The sequence below is a fragment of the Colobus angolensis genome, unplaced genomic scaffold (genome assembly GCF_000951035.1).
Source record: "Colobus angolensis palliatus isolate OR3802 unplaced genomic scaffold, Cang.pa_1.0 Scaffold176, whole genome shotgun sequence".
NCBI classification, from domain to species: domain Eukaryota; kingdom Metazoa; phylum Chordata; class Mammalia; order Primates; family Cercopithecidae; genus Colobus; species Colobus angolensis.
This window is the reverse complement of record NW_012114888.1, coordinates 1,350,201-1,364,775: the sequence shown is the minus strand read 5'-3', so window position 1 is coordinate 1,364,775 and position 14,575 is coordinate 1,350,201. Positions and strand designations below refer to the sequence as shown.

The 14,575-nt window shown below is 42.0% G+C and overlaps 1 protein-coding gene across 1 annotated transcript; it reads right to left on the bottom strand.

The window, feature by feature from the left end:
* Window positions 1-9,487: 9,487 nt before the first annotated feature.
* DUSP21 (dual specificity phosphatase 21) lies at window positions 9,488-10,370 on the bottom strand. The gene has a single exon (XM_011938660.1). It carries the CDS (start codon window positions 10,244-10,246, stop codon window positions 9,674-9,676), a length of 573 nt encoding a protein of 190 aa, XP_011794050.1. The 5' UTR covers window positions 10,247-10,370; the 3' UTR covers window positions 9,488-9,673.
* Between the last annotated feature and the right edge of the window lie 4,205 nt (window positions 10,371-14,575).

The following is a 14,575-nucleotide window of genomic DNA, read 5'->3' as shown; positions in this document are numbered from 1 at the left end:
GATCCCTGGATCCCAGGAGTTCAAGACCAGCCTGAGCAACACGGTGAAACTCCAGTCTCTACAATAATAATAATAATAATAAAAGAAAGAAAAGTATTTGAACAACTGTGGGATACTTTTAAAGTATAATTTTAGCGTGCAGAAAGCCTTTCTGAGAATGACACAAAATCCTAAAGCCATAAAAATAAACAATAAATTTGACTAGATGAAAATAAATAATCTGCCTGACAAAGCCACTCTAAGCAAAGTCAAAAGATAAATGAAAATTTGTGGAAAATATTTGAAATTTTTATCACAAATGAAAGCCTCATTTCCCTAATAGACTTCCTACAAATCAATTTTTAAAAAAAGACTAACAACCTAATAAAATATTGATATAAGCAGCCAATTCATAGAGAGAAAAATATAAATTATTCTTAGAGGAATGAAAAGAAGCTAGAACTTACTAATAATAAAAGACACACAAATTAAAAGTAAACTGAGACACCATTTTTCACTGGTCAGAATGGCAAAGATATAAAAGTGCAATATTATACAGTGTTTTTGATTCTGTGGGGAGACAGGCACTTCAACATATTGCTGACAGGTTTTCATGACATCCATAGGAATTCATCTGCCAATGTTTATGAAAATTTAAAATTATGAAATTAGATCCACTAATTTTATTTCTAATAATATATATTTGCACATGTATAAAATAATTTTTTTTTTTTGAGACTGAGTCTCACACTGTTACCCAGGCTAGAGTGCAGTGATGCAATCTCAGCTCACTGCAACCTCCGCCTCCCTGGTTTAAGCGATTCTCCTGCCTCAGCCTCCAAGCAGCTGGGATCACAGGCACCCGCCACCACGCCCAACTAATTTTTTGTGTTTTTAGTAGAGACGGGATTTCACTATGTTGGCCAGGCTGGTCTCAAACTCCTGACCTCGTGATCCTCCTGCCTTGGCCTCCCAAAGTGCTGCGATTACAGGTGTGAGCCACCGCATCCAGCCTAAAATAATTTATATGCCTAAACTTAACTACAAGCTTATTTACTGGGGTATTATTTGTAGTAGCAAAATTTTGGCAACAAACCTAAATGTCCACCAATAGGAAGAGGTTAAATGAATTACAATACTTCCATACAATGGAATACTATGCAGTTGTAAAAAAAAACAAAGAAGATGTTCTCTTGTACTGGCTTAGCATGATCTGTGACATGTATTAGTAAACAAGAAGAAACAAGGTAGAGAACAGCGTAAAGTATGCCACCACTTGTTGAAAAATGAAAAAGGGCTGGGCTGCACTGCAGCCTGGGTGACAGAACGAGACTCCATCTCAAAAAAAAAAAAAAAAGAAAAAAAGGAAAATGTAAAAGATATATATACAAATGTAATTTCATATATATGCATAAAATAATATCATGGTAACATACAAGAGGAACTGACAATATTGGCTGCCTTTGGGAAGGGGAACTGGTTGGGTAGAGAACAGATGTGAGGAGTCTTTCACTCTATATACACTTACGTGCCCTTTGAATGTTGAATCATGATTGTGTTACTTATTCAACGTTTGCATTTTTTAGATAATAAAATATTGTAAAACTTGGCTGGGCGCCGTGGCTCAAGCCTGTAATCCCAGCACTTTGGGAGGCCAAGGCGGGCGGGTCACCTGGAGTCGGGAGTTTGAGACCAGCCTGACCAACATGGAGAAATCCCATCTCTACTAAAAATACAAAAAGTTAGCTAGGCATGGTGGTACGTGCCCGTAATCCCAGCTACTCAGGAGGCTAAGGCAGAAGAATCGCTTAAACCTGGGAGGCGGAGGTTGCAGTGAGCCAAGATGGCGCCATTGCACTCCAATCTGGGCAACAAGAGCAAACCTCCATTTCAAGAAAAAAAAAGGAATTTTTTAAGACTTATATATAAACTTAGAATCCCACCAACAGGTAATACATCTGTTTTACTGCTCGAGAGACTTAACAAGAAAATCTCAATTCTATGAAGCAAAATTTATGCAGGCCACGTTCTTTGACCACTGTGCAATAAAGCTACAAATGAATGCAACCTCTCCCTGTCTCTAGCACAGGCCCCAGTCCTGCCTCAACTTGCAGCCTCCAGAATTCAACCAAATTGATCACAGAGGCTTTCTTAACTTGGTCAGGTCCCATGCTCTTTTTATTCCCTCACTATAAAGTCTGTTGAGGCAAGAGGCTAATTCCAAGTTCAAATTCCAATAATCTTAAGAACCTTGATTCAGAAAATCTTACTGCAATACACTTTTCAAACACGACTATGTGACTGAGGGCTTGATCCATCTTTCCAGATGGAGAGAACTCAGCAAGGAACCCAAGTACCAAAAGATTGCCCCAAGATTCGTTTTCACTGCCTTCTGCCTGCTTATCAGGTAGTTCCCAAAAGGTGATCAAAAGGTCACTTCCCCACCTCCCTATATCTCATTATTTGGGGAATGGTGAGTGTGTGGGAAAGAGACACCAAGGTAGCTGGAAATGGGCTTTCAAGTATCCACAGGTAAATGCAACGCTCTTATTGGATATATTGGATAGCTTTACCTCTTTACCTTAACAGCTTGGATAAGACTGGGTAGTCATGGATGTCACAGGTGTCTCATTGGTAACATAACAGATATGTTGTAAGTGCTCTAGCAGACAAAATGTTTTTAAGAATTGAAGTGAGGCCGGGCGAGGTGACTCATGCCTGTAATCCCAGCATTTTGGGAGGCTGAGGCGGGCAGATCACCTGAGGTCATGAGTTTGGGACCAGCCTGGCCAACACAGTGAAACCCTGTCTCTACTAAAAATACAAAAAAAAAAAAAAAGAAAAAAAAATTAGCCGGGCATGGTCGTGGGCACCTGTAATCCCAGCTACTCGGGAGGCTGGGGCAGGAGAATCGCTTGAACCCAGCTGATGGAGGCTGCAGTGAGCCGAGATCATGTCACTGCACTTCAGCCTGGGCAACAGAGCAAGACTCTGTCTCAGAAAAAAAAAAAAAAAAAACAGTTGAAGTGCAAGGAAGTGAATGAGTATGTGTATGTGTGTATAAGCATGTCTGTGCTTTAGTATACTAACTTACAATTTTCTAACATTATGAGCCTTTGGAAATAAGATATGCACACTCCAGAAATATAGTTAATGCTTAACTGATCAAGTTGCAGGCATTCTGGGTAGGTGATCTTTTATTTAAGTGTTTATATATGTATAAATATATACAATGTATGTCCTATTTTTGCCTCTTCACTTCGTCAATACCTGGTAAACAGTTCTTTATAGTAAATATTTCCTGATTAAATGACTAGCATGGTTTCTGTTTTCCTTATTTGACCTTGACCATTACACCAAAAAAATAATAATTTCAATCAAAATCCTAATGGGAATTTTTTGTAAACCTACAACTATTAAGATCCTTTTAGAAGCGAAATAAAAGAATCTAAGAAAAAAACAAACAAAAGATGCACCTCATCCTCTGAAAAAGAAACATAACAGGGGGAATGTCATTTTTCCATCAATTATAATAGTCTATTATGAAGCTGCCCCAATCTTAAGGAATGTGATACTGGCACAGGAAAAGATTGACAATGTAGCAAACTGGAAGGAACAAAAGCAGACACAAATATTTCTGATGGTGTTGGACATCTCAAAATTATTTCAAAAAATTAAATAACTTCCAACTTATATGATATACCCAAATTAAGTTGAGGTAGATTTAAGAGTTAGATGTCCCCTAATGTAGTAATTGATTGAGGCAAGGATCATTAATGGATGCTAATAACATTGGCTGAAAGAAACAGGATATTCACACTGTGCTAAAGTATCACCCCACAGAATTCTGTACTTATAAATATTAAAGGCAGGTATCTGGTGGTCACCACCTGAACTAAATGATCAAACTTAGCATCACTGCTAATGGGACAAAGAGACATCTGTGCCTCCTGACACATGCAACATGGCAACACTTCTGAAATATCTAGCAAAAAATTCTTAACCCATATCTGGCTGGGCACAGTGACTCATGCCTGTAAACCTAGCACTTCGGGAGCCCGAGTCAGGTGGGTCACCTGAGGTCAGGAGTTCAAGACCAGCCTGAGCAGCATGGTGAAACCCCATCTCTACTAAAAATACAAAAATTAGCCAGGCGTAGTGGCGCACGCCTGTAATTCCAGCTACTCAGGAGGCTGAGACATGACAATCACTCGAACCCGGGAAGTGGAGGTTGCAGTGAGCTGATATCATGTCCCTGCACTCGAGCTGGGTGACTGTCTCAAAATATATATATATATATATATATATATATATATTTTTTTTTAACCCTAATCTAATCAAACCTCTAGACCTAGCTTCCAGTTTAAAGAAAATACAGGGAATACAGGAAGAAGATAAACAATAGCATCAAGAAATAATTGGACAAATCCAGCGTACTGGATGTTATACCACAAAATTATTCTGGACTCATCAAAAAGACAATGTCGTGGGAAGTAAGAGTAGAGGCACTATTCTAGATTAAAATAAACACAGTTTAAGACTCATAGATTTAACTACATACAAATTTAAACTTTTGAATCACAAACAAACACCATGGACAAATGACACACAATAAACTGGGAAAAATAAATGAAATATATTTGACCAGAAAAACTAAATATCCTTACTCTATATTTCAGTTTTTACAATTGAAAAGAAATAAAAGATTTACACTCTGAAAGGGAAATGTCTAGGTTCTGCAGAAGAATGAGCTCAGTGAAAAAAAAATGTCTGAGGATATGAATAAATAATTCAAAAAAGAAGGGCAAAGGTGAGAAGTTATGAAATACTTTTAGTATTAACAACTGTTTGGTCGAAGTTTCTCAGCCTTCATCAGAATCAGCTGAGATGCTTGTGCAAAATGCAGCTTCATCCGGGTGCGGTGGCTCATGCCTGTAATCCCAGCACTTTGGGAGGCAGAGGCAGGCAGAACACCTGAGGTCAGGAGTTCGAGACCAGCCTGACCAACATGGAGAAACCCTGTCTCTACTAAAAATACAAAAGTAGCCAGGTGTGGTGGTGCATGCCTGTAATCCCAGCTACTCTGGAGTCTGAGGCAGGAGAATCGCTTCAACCCAGGAGGCGGAGGTTGCGGTGAGTGGAGATCGTGCCATTGCACTCCAGCCTGGGCAACAAGATCAAATCTGCATCTAAAAAACTAATAATAATAAAATAAAATAAAAATAAAAATGCGGCTTCCTGGACCTACTATATTTAAATTGAGGCCCAGGTGTCAATATAATAAAAACTCCCCTATACTTACTTTGGGAGGCCAAGGTAGGCAGATCGTTTGAGCTCAGGAGTTTGAGACCAGCCTGGGCAACATGGTGAAAACCCTGTCTCTATTAAAAATACAAAAATTAGCCCGGGCACAGTGGCTCACGCCTGTAATTCCAACACTTTGGGAGGCTAAGGCGGGCAGATCACGAGGTCAGGAGATCGAGACCACCCTTGCTTACACGGTGAAACCCCGTCTCTACTAAAAACACAAAAAATTAGCCAGGCGTGGTGGCATGAGCCTGTAGTCCCAGCTACTCGGGAGGCTGAGGCAGGAGAATCGCTTGAACCCAGGAGGCGGAGATTGCAGTGGGTCGAGATTGCACCACTGCAGTCCAGTCTGGGTGACACAGCGAGACTCCGTCTCAAAACAAAACAAAAATTACCCGGGCGTGTAATCCCAGTTACTCGGAGGTTGAGGCAGAAGAATTGCTTGAATCTGGAAGGCGGAGGTTGCAGTAAGCCAAGATCGCACTACAGCACCCGAGCCTGGGCAACAAGAGCGAGACTGTCTCAAATTAAAAAAAAAAAAAAAATCTCCTTCTTTCAATCTACTTACCTTTGTTTCAAAAGAAATGCAGGAAAATAGAGCCTAGTCTGTATGTCACTTCTTCATTCCTGGCCTATGTGCTGCCTTGGGCAAATTCCTTAAACACATTAGTACAATGGGAACAATAACTACCTTGAAGGGCTTGTTTGAAGGAATAGAGACACTGTAAAGTGTCCAGCACTGTGTTAGGCATTTAATAGCTTAATAAATAGTGGTTATTATTATTTTTCACTCTAACTCATTTCGCACTTTTAAACTGCTACCGTTGTTTTTTTCAGGTGACATGATCTTTTTCTTATTCTCTGTGCGTGTGTGTGTGTGTTATCGTACTTTATGCATAATTGCTCAAAGCTGGAAATAACCTTGTTATGGGTTGAGTTGTATCCCCTCAAAATATGTGGAAGTCCTAACCCCCACAACCTCAGAATATAACCTTATTTGGACACAGGGTCATTCGATGTATTAATAATTACTCATACTGGAGTAGACTGGGTCCCTAATCTAATATGATTGGTGTCCTTGTAAGAAAAGGAAGATTTGGACATAGATTTGCACAGAGGGAAGACAGATATGAAGACACACTAAGGGAGATAGCCCTGTAACTCCAGAGGCAGAGATTAGAGTGATGCATCTACAAACTAAGGAATGCCAAGGAGTGTCAGCAAACACTAGACACTAGAAAGAGTCAAGGAGGGCCAGGCGCGGTGGTTCACGCCTGTAATTCCAGCATTTTGGGAGGCTGAGGCAGGTGAATCACCTGAGGTCAGGAGTTTGAGATCAGCATGGCCAACATGGTAAAAACCCGTCTCTACTAAAAATACAAAAATTAGCCGGGCATGATGGTGCGTGCCTGTAATCCCAGCTACTGGGGAGGCTGAGGCAGAAGAATCACTTGAACCTGGGAGGCAGAGGTTGCAGTGAGCCGAGATCACGCCACTGCACTCCAGCCTGGGCGACAGAGCAAGACTCTGTATCAAAACACACACACACACAAACAAAAAAAACCCAAAAGACTCAAGGAGGATTCTCCTCTACACGTTTCAGAGGAGCACAACCCTGCTGACATCTCGATTTAGGACTTCTGGCCTCCATAACTATGAGAAAATACATTTCTATCGTTTTAAACCACTCAGCTTTTGGTATTTCTTACAGCATTTCCTAGGAATTTAATATTGGGTTCCTAGGAACCCTAATATTCTTCAATAGGTGGATGGAAAACAAACTGTGGTACATGCATACAATGAACTGTATAACGTGGGTGAATCTCGAAGACACTATGTTAAGTGAAAGAAGCCAGTCTCCAGAGGTTACATCCTGTATGATTCCATTTATGTGACATTCAGTTAAAGGCATATCTGGCCAGGCACAGTGGGTCACCCCTGTAATCACAGCACTTTAGGAGGCCGAGGCAGGCGAATCACGAGGTCAGGAGTTCGAGACTAGCCTGGCCAACATGGTGAAACCGTGTCTCTACTAAAAATACAAAAAGTTAGCTGGGCGTGGTGGCGGGTGCCTATAATTCCAGCTACTCTGGAGACTGAGGCAGGAGAATCACTTGAACCCGGGAAGCGGAGGCTGCAGTGAACCGAGACTGTGCCACTGCACACCAGCCCAGGCAACAGTGCCAGACTCTGTCTCAAAAAAAAAAAGGCAAACCTACAGGGAAGAAAAACAGATCAGTGTTTGCTAGAGGTTGGGGTGGGTTGATGGTTTAATTCGAAAGGGGAAGCATGAGGGAAATTTTGGGACTGTGGTGATGGTTACCTAAATCTATGCATCTGTTAAAACTCATGGAACTGTTTATCCACAAAGAGTAATTTCGTGGTATGTTAATTTAGATATTTTAAAAAATGAACACACACACACATCCCCAAATAATTTTCTTCTAAGAAATACTTTGAAAGAAATTTTCCATCTGGGCCTCTGCCAGAAAGGCTTCATGAGGGCTCTGCCACACCAACTCTTGCATTCTGTGAGCCTGTTTTTCCATCTGTAAAAGTAGTGGATCTGCCTGGAGCAGATCCATTTTTTATGCCCCTTGTCCCCAAACTGCACCCTAGGCATTCCCTTTGTGGCAGTGGTGGTGACTTGATGGATTTGGAGAGAAAAAAACACTGGGATGTCACTGGGCTCTGGACACACAGGTCTTCTTCAAATGGAGCCGTTGTCTCTCTCTCTCTCTCTCTTTTTTTTTTTGGTCTAAAAACCTCTGGATTAGAATAACTGAACACAAGCCAGAGCCCAGGTATCCAGGGAATTAGAATGATCCTGGATTCCAGGGCCTACATGTGGGGGTCACTTGTTCATCCCTTCGGTGAATGCCCTCATGCATCCTGGTAATGAGCAAAACCAGGGTGCTGGCTCTAACGATTAGTGACTCTGAACAAGTGTTTCAGGGAAGCTGGAATTGTGCTTCTACAAAACCCCTTGGATGCACATGGATTAAACACAATGGGACCTCTGTTAAAGCTCTAAATCTAGGCCCCCCCCCCACTTTGTTTTTTCTTTTTCGAGACAGAGTCTCGCTCTGTCACCCAAGGCTGGAGTGCAATGGCTCGATCTTGGCTCCCTGCAACCTCCACCTCCCGGGCTCGAGTGCTTCTCTTGCCTCAGCCTCCCGAATAGCTGGGACTACAGGTGCCAGCCACCACACCCGAATCTAGGCCCATTCTAAGGTAAGGTCCAAAAGGACCTTAAGCCATTTGTTTTTAGACACTTGATGATTTTTTGGAAGAGCATTTTGTAAACAACAAAGGACTGTGCACAGACGGGGGAAATGCCATTATGAGGATGAGTGTGCTGACCCCAAACCAGGGTCAAAGAGTATCATTGCCCTTTACTCCAAGCATGAAACCATTCATGTGCCAGGTACTGTGCTAAGGAACCCAGTCCTCACAACAACTCTACGGGAGAGAGTTGCTTTGACAGGTGAGGAAAGTGAAGCTTTGAGAGGACCCAGGTCACAATGAAAGGAGATGTTAGAGGTGACAGGGCTGAGTCATGGCCAGCAGCTCCAGCCTCTTAAGCCAAGGCTCATGAGAGGAATCCCTGAGGCCTGGTGTCAGGCCTGTTCTCTCTCAGTATATGCCCTGGGAAAAGGACTAATGTCCCTTTTCACAAAGGCTGGTGGGAAATCACCAAAGACACCTTGAGACCTTGCCATCAAGTATAGCACTCAAAAAAAATACAGTATTTTTAAACTTTATGGAGTGGAATGATCTTTTAAAAAACTAGTTTTTTTTTTTTTTTAAACTAACGTATAAATTCAATCTAGAAAACCAGAGATGGGCCACTGTGATTGAAGGCAGGCAAGGGTAGCCTGAGACTCCTCCAGAGCTCCTGGAGCAAAGCTTGAATGAAAGCCATTTATCCACTAGAGGTTGGCACTTACAGGGAGAAGTGCAAGGGATGCCAAGATGTCTAAGGCTTTGACTTTGGGTTGGAAAGAACCAGGTGAGATTCTAGGGGATTCACTCCTTAGTTAGTTGGCCTCTGGCAGGGCTCAGAATTCCAGGCCTGCCACATGTATTGGGTGCTGCTGGCAGGTCTATGTGAGCTGAGCATCACTTGCCGCACCCTGGTTCCAGCCAGGCCCCAGTAGCTTGACCTCACAAGATAAAAAACATTTTCACCATCTTATGTTTCGTGAATTTAATTCTATTAAGGTAAGGCTTACTACATTCAAAACTCCAACCCCCTCCCTTTTTTTCTTGCCCTTTAACAAGGCAAGAAAAAACCACCCGGTTTTCTTTACTAACAAAATGTCAGTGTTCAAGTTCAGTCTTGGTGCCAGATCGATGGCAGATGTCAAGGGCTGGCCGGGATGGCTTACATTGATAACACTGCAAGTATGTCCTCCTCATAGATGTCAGGGATGTCACCTACCGGCGACTTGATCATGCGCACGGTGTTGTTACTAAACAGCTTGAATTCGTAACTGATGAGCTGTTCCCAAAAGCCGTTGTTGGGCCGGATGATGGGGCGGCGCGACTTGGTCCACGTATGGGCGTCCAGCAGCGACATGGAGTGGTATTTCATGAGGTACGCAAGGCACAGTGAGGCGGAACGGCTCACTCCAGCCACGCAGTGCAGCAGCGTGCGGCCCTGCCTCATATCCACGCTGTGGATAAGATCAGCAATGGGGTCAAAAAAGTCGCAGAGACGAGAGTCACGAGCATCAGTAACAGGCACCTTTATGTACTGAATGCCCTCGAAGAACACGTTGACCACTTCCACCGAGGCATTGACAATGGCGGTGATGCGATTGCTGGACAGAAGGATTTTGTTGTTGGCAGCCACACCATTGCTGAGAAACAAGCTGCTGGTTATTTGGGAGAAGCTGTAGATGGAGGGCTGCTGGAGACCCTGAGATGATGAAAAGGAAGACGCGGATGCTGTCATCAAGGCGGCTGGTCCGAGGTCTCTCTATGCTGGTTCAGGGCACAACCCTTACCAAGCTAGTTCGGGATAGCAGCCGCACCGCGAAGTCTCAGGCTAGGTGTTGGAGAAAGAGGACCGGCCATCGGCCACCACCCTCTTCCTGTCTCCTCCCACCACTCCCATCTGGGCGTCACAATCCCGGACAGATAGCCCTGCGGCTCTGGTTTCCATGGCAATGGCCGCTTGCTGCAAGGAGGACAAGGCCTCTAAGCAGGGTCTTCAGAGACACCCCAGTCAGTTTTATTTTTATCTTTCTTCGTAGTCATTTATTTTCCAAGGCCTAATTCTTATCTTTCTTGACTTTTAAAAATGTTCTGTTACACGATATATATTTTACGTTTCAATTATTGGACCACATTAAGCACAGTATCTATGAATACTTCTATTTCATCAGGGTTGCAGAACAGGGCTTACACTTTCCCTGCAAAATAGCAATATCACATTCTAAGTTGGGGGACAGCATTTGGCTCATGTGATACGCTAATCTCTATAAAACTGGAGCGAGATATAGGATTTGGCTGGGCTTGGTGGACTGGCCTGATACTTCTTTGTTGATTGTAACCATCAAATTATTTTCCTGCTTACAAACACATCAGGGCTGGTTGTAAGGGAACATTGCTAACTGATATATAGCACTTTATCTTGAACTTGGCCTGTGGTGGACAGTTGTGACTAATTTAGCTGTGTCATAGTCCATTTGTACATACAGCTCAAATGATCGTATGAGTCTACTTTATTACCTGAAACAATAGCTCAAATTATTTTGTTTACTTTCTTCAAAAAGAATGCCCACATGCTTTGTGAACTACAAATCGCTTTGACCACTACCGATGCTGTCTTTCCAGTAATATTAAACATTCTGGAACAAGTTAATGCTACGTGGTAATTGGGCCAAAAATTGAGACAGGCTTGCTCTGTCTCCCAGGCTGGAGAGGCCCGGGCCTCTGCCTCCTGAGTTCAAGTGATTTTTGTGCCTCAGCCGACCAAGCAGCTGGGATTACAAGAGCGCACCACCACACCCGGCTACTTTTTGTATTTTTAGTAGAGACAGGATTTCACCATGTTGGCCAGGCTGGTCTCAAACTCCTGATCTCAGGTGATCCTCCCACCTCGGCCTCCCAAAGTGCTGGGATTACATGCACGAGCCACCGCACTCAGCCCAAAAATTAATTTCTAAAATGCAACCTGACATTTGCATTTCCTTCTAGCTAAGATTTTTATAGAATTTGGCTGAAAATTGAAAAGAACTATAGCCTAAAACTAACAAATTGTTTCGCAGAGCAGCCAATTGACTCACATACTTTGCTCTCATTCCATCATCATTTTGGTATGTGTTCAAAGGTGTGCTGTGATTATGAACAAAGATGAAGTAGATATCAGGCTGCTTATGATGGTCAAGGAAACGATAACCTCAAAACACAACACATGTTTCTTTTTCTCAGTTGTCATAATCAAATTATTTTGCATTACTTAAGTTGTCAGTTCCCACAAATCTATCTGGAAGAAAATAAAACACAAATACTAAATAAATATGAAAACTGTCTGTTGGGGACAGCTCAACCGGGCTAAGGGAGAAGGTTTGTAATCTATGTAGTAATATGGAGGCCCTAAACTAGTATTGGTGTCTACTTATTTCATAAGTATACACTTCTTAAACTTTGAAACTATAGAAAAATTAACAAAATAATTTCAGACACTATTTTCTTTTCTTTTTTTTTTTTTTTTTGAGACAGGGTTTTGCTCTTGTTGCCCAGGCTGGAGTGCAGTGGTGCAATCTCGGCTCACCACAACCTCCGCCTCCCAGGTTCAAGCCATTCTCCTGCCTCAGTCTCATGAGTAGCTGGGGATTACAGGCTTGTGCCACCATGCCCAGCTAATTTTTTGTGTTTCTAGTAGAGACGGGGTTTCACCATGTTGGCCAGGCTGGTCTCAAACTCACGACCTCAGGTGATCCACCTGCCTCAGCCTCCCAAAGTGCAGGGATTACAGGCATGAGCCACCGCACCCAGCTACAGACACTATTTTCAAAGACAAGCAAGACTCATATTAAATAGATTCATGTATTTATTCTTCATATTCTGCGACACCTATTAGTCTGAGGGATGTTGGATGTTTTAAAATTCCACTATGGAGCTTTTCCTGGATAGATAACATTTTCTCCCCTTGAGTTTGGAAACAGGTCACTTTCAGATCCCACTTGTCTCTACTTTTCCTTTTTTTTTTTTTTTTAACACACTGATGGAGGCAATTTTTCTTGTTATTTAGTGAAGAAAATGTGCAATGGACTTGCCCAAGAACACACTCTCTTTCCACCAATGGGAAAACACCCTGGATGTTAAGAATTAGTTAATGTTCAGATTTCTCAATTCAGTAGTCAAAGTCCTTTCTAATCTGATCTAAGCCTGCCTTTCAAATCTCATTCATTTATTCATCAGATTTTTATTAAGAATCTATATACTGTGTTAGGCATTTTCACCTATATAAACCCTCAGTTCTGACCAAACAAAACAAATGCTTTTGGTAAATACAAAATGTACATTCCTGTTTCCTTACCTTTGCTCATGCCATTTCTGTCTCTTGAGAAGCCTGACTCATCTCTGCTTCCTGAATTCTAGCCAAGCTCAAGACTCAGCTTGATTAATTTAACAAGAGGATCAACTGAGCATCCAATCTATGTCAGGTACGATCTTAGCAGTGTAGATCCATCACAATACAGGACCTGATTTCCAAGAGCTTATACTTTGGTCAGAGAGATAGATAACCTTGGAAGAGTCCAGAAGAGAGGGTATGATTCATTGTTTTAGGTGAGTGTTTGGGGGCCAGAGGCAGTAGGTGTATGTCATGGAAGGTTTAACAGAAAATGTGACTAGGAAAAGTCTTTTTGTTTTCATTACTTATTATTTATAGTGTCCAAGTTTGTGTTTTGAAAAATATCAAACCTACATAAAAGCTGCAAGAATAGAACAATGAGCATCTGTTTACCCTTCACCTATAGTTCTATTGTTAACACTTCACGACTTTTGTTTTATCTCTCTATTTTGATATACAAACACACACATTTATTTATTTGCTTGTTTCTTTTTGCTGAAACATTGAGAGTTTCTTGTAGATATAGCAACAATTTAGCCCTTCAGCACATATCTCCAAAGAACAAGTATTCTCTTCCATAACCACAGTACAATGACCATACTCAGGAAATTTAGCATTGGCCCCATATTATTATCTAACATGTAGCCCATATTCAAATTTCACCAAGTCTCTTAATAATATTATTTATAGCTGTTTTTTTTTTCTTTTGATTCAGGATTAAGGATCACACAATGCATTTAGCCATCACGCTTCTTTAGTATGTTTAAATTTGGAGCTGTTGCTGAGTCTTTTGTTTTGGTCTTGCTGGACATTGGCATTTTTAAGAGTTCAGGCCAGTTTTGCAGAACATCTTTCAAAGTGTATTTGTTTGAATGTTCCCTCAGGATTAGATTCAGGTGAAATATTTTTTCCAAGAATACCACCAGAGTGTGGGATTCTCAGTACATTGTACCAGGGGGCATATGTTATTTGTTTGTTCCATTAATGGTGATGAGAATTTTTTTCATTTCTCTTTTGATAGCTTTAGGGGTACGAGTGGTTTCAGGTTACGTGGATGAATTGTATAACGGCCAAGTCTGAAATTTTAGTGCACCCATCACCTGAGTAGCGTACATTCTTCCCAATATGTAGTTTTTAAATATCTCCCCACCATCCTCCCCTATTCTGAGTCTCCAATGTCCATTACACCAGTCTATATGCCTTTGTGTACCCATAGGTTAGCTCCCACTTATGAGGACATGTGACCAGGCATGGTGGCTCATGCCTGTAATCCCAGCATTTTGGGAGGCCAAGGCGGATGGATCACCAGAGGTCAGGAGTTCGAGACCAGCTTGGCCAACATGGCGAAACCCCGTCTGTACTAAAAATACAAAACTTAGCTGGGCATGGTGGTGCGCGCTTGTACTCCCAGCTACTCGGGAGACTGAGGTGGAGGATCGCTTGAACTTGGGAGGATCGCTTGAACCCAGGATCCCACTTACTGCGGAGGTTGCAGTAAGCCGAGATCGTGCCACTGCACTCATGCCTGGGCTAAAGAGTGAGACTCCGTCTCAAAAAAAAAAAAAAACAAAAACAAAACAGTCAGAACATGTGATATTTGGTTTTCCATTCCTGAGTTACTTCACTTAGAATAATGTTCTCCAGTTCCATCCAGGTTGCTGCAAAAAACATTATTTTGTTCTTTTTTATAGCTGAGTAGTA

Coding starts and splice junctions, on each gene's coding strand:
- DUSP21 (XM_011938660.1), bottom strand. CDS start 10,246: ATGACAGCATCCGCGTCTTCCTTTTCATCATCTCAGGGTCTCCAGCAG.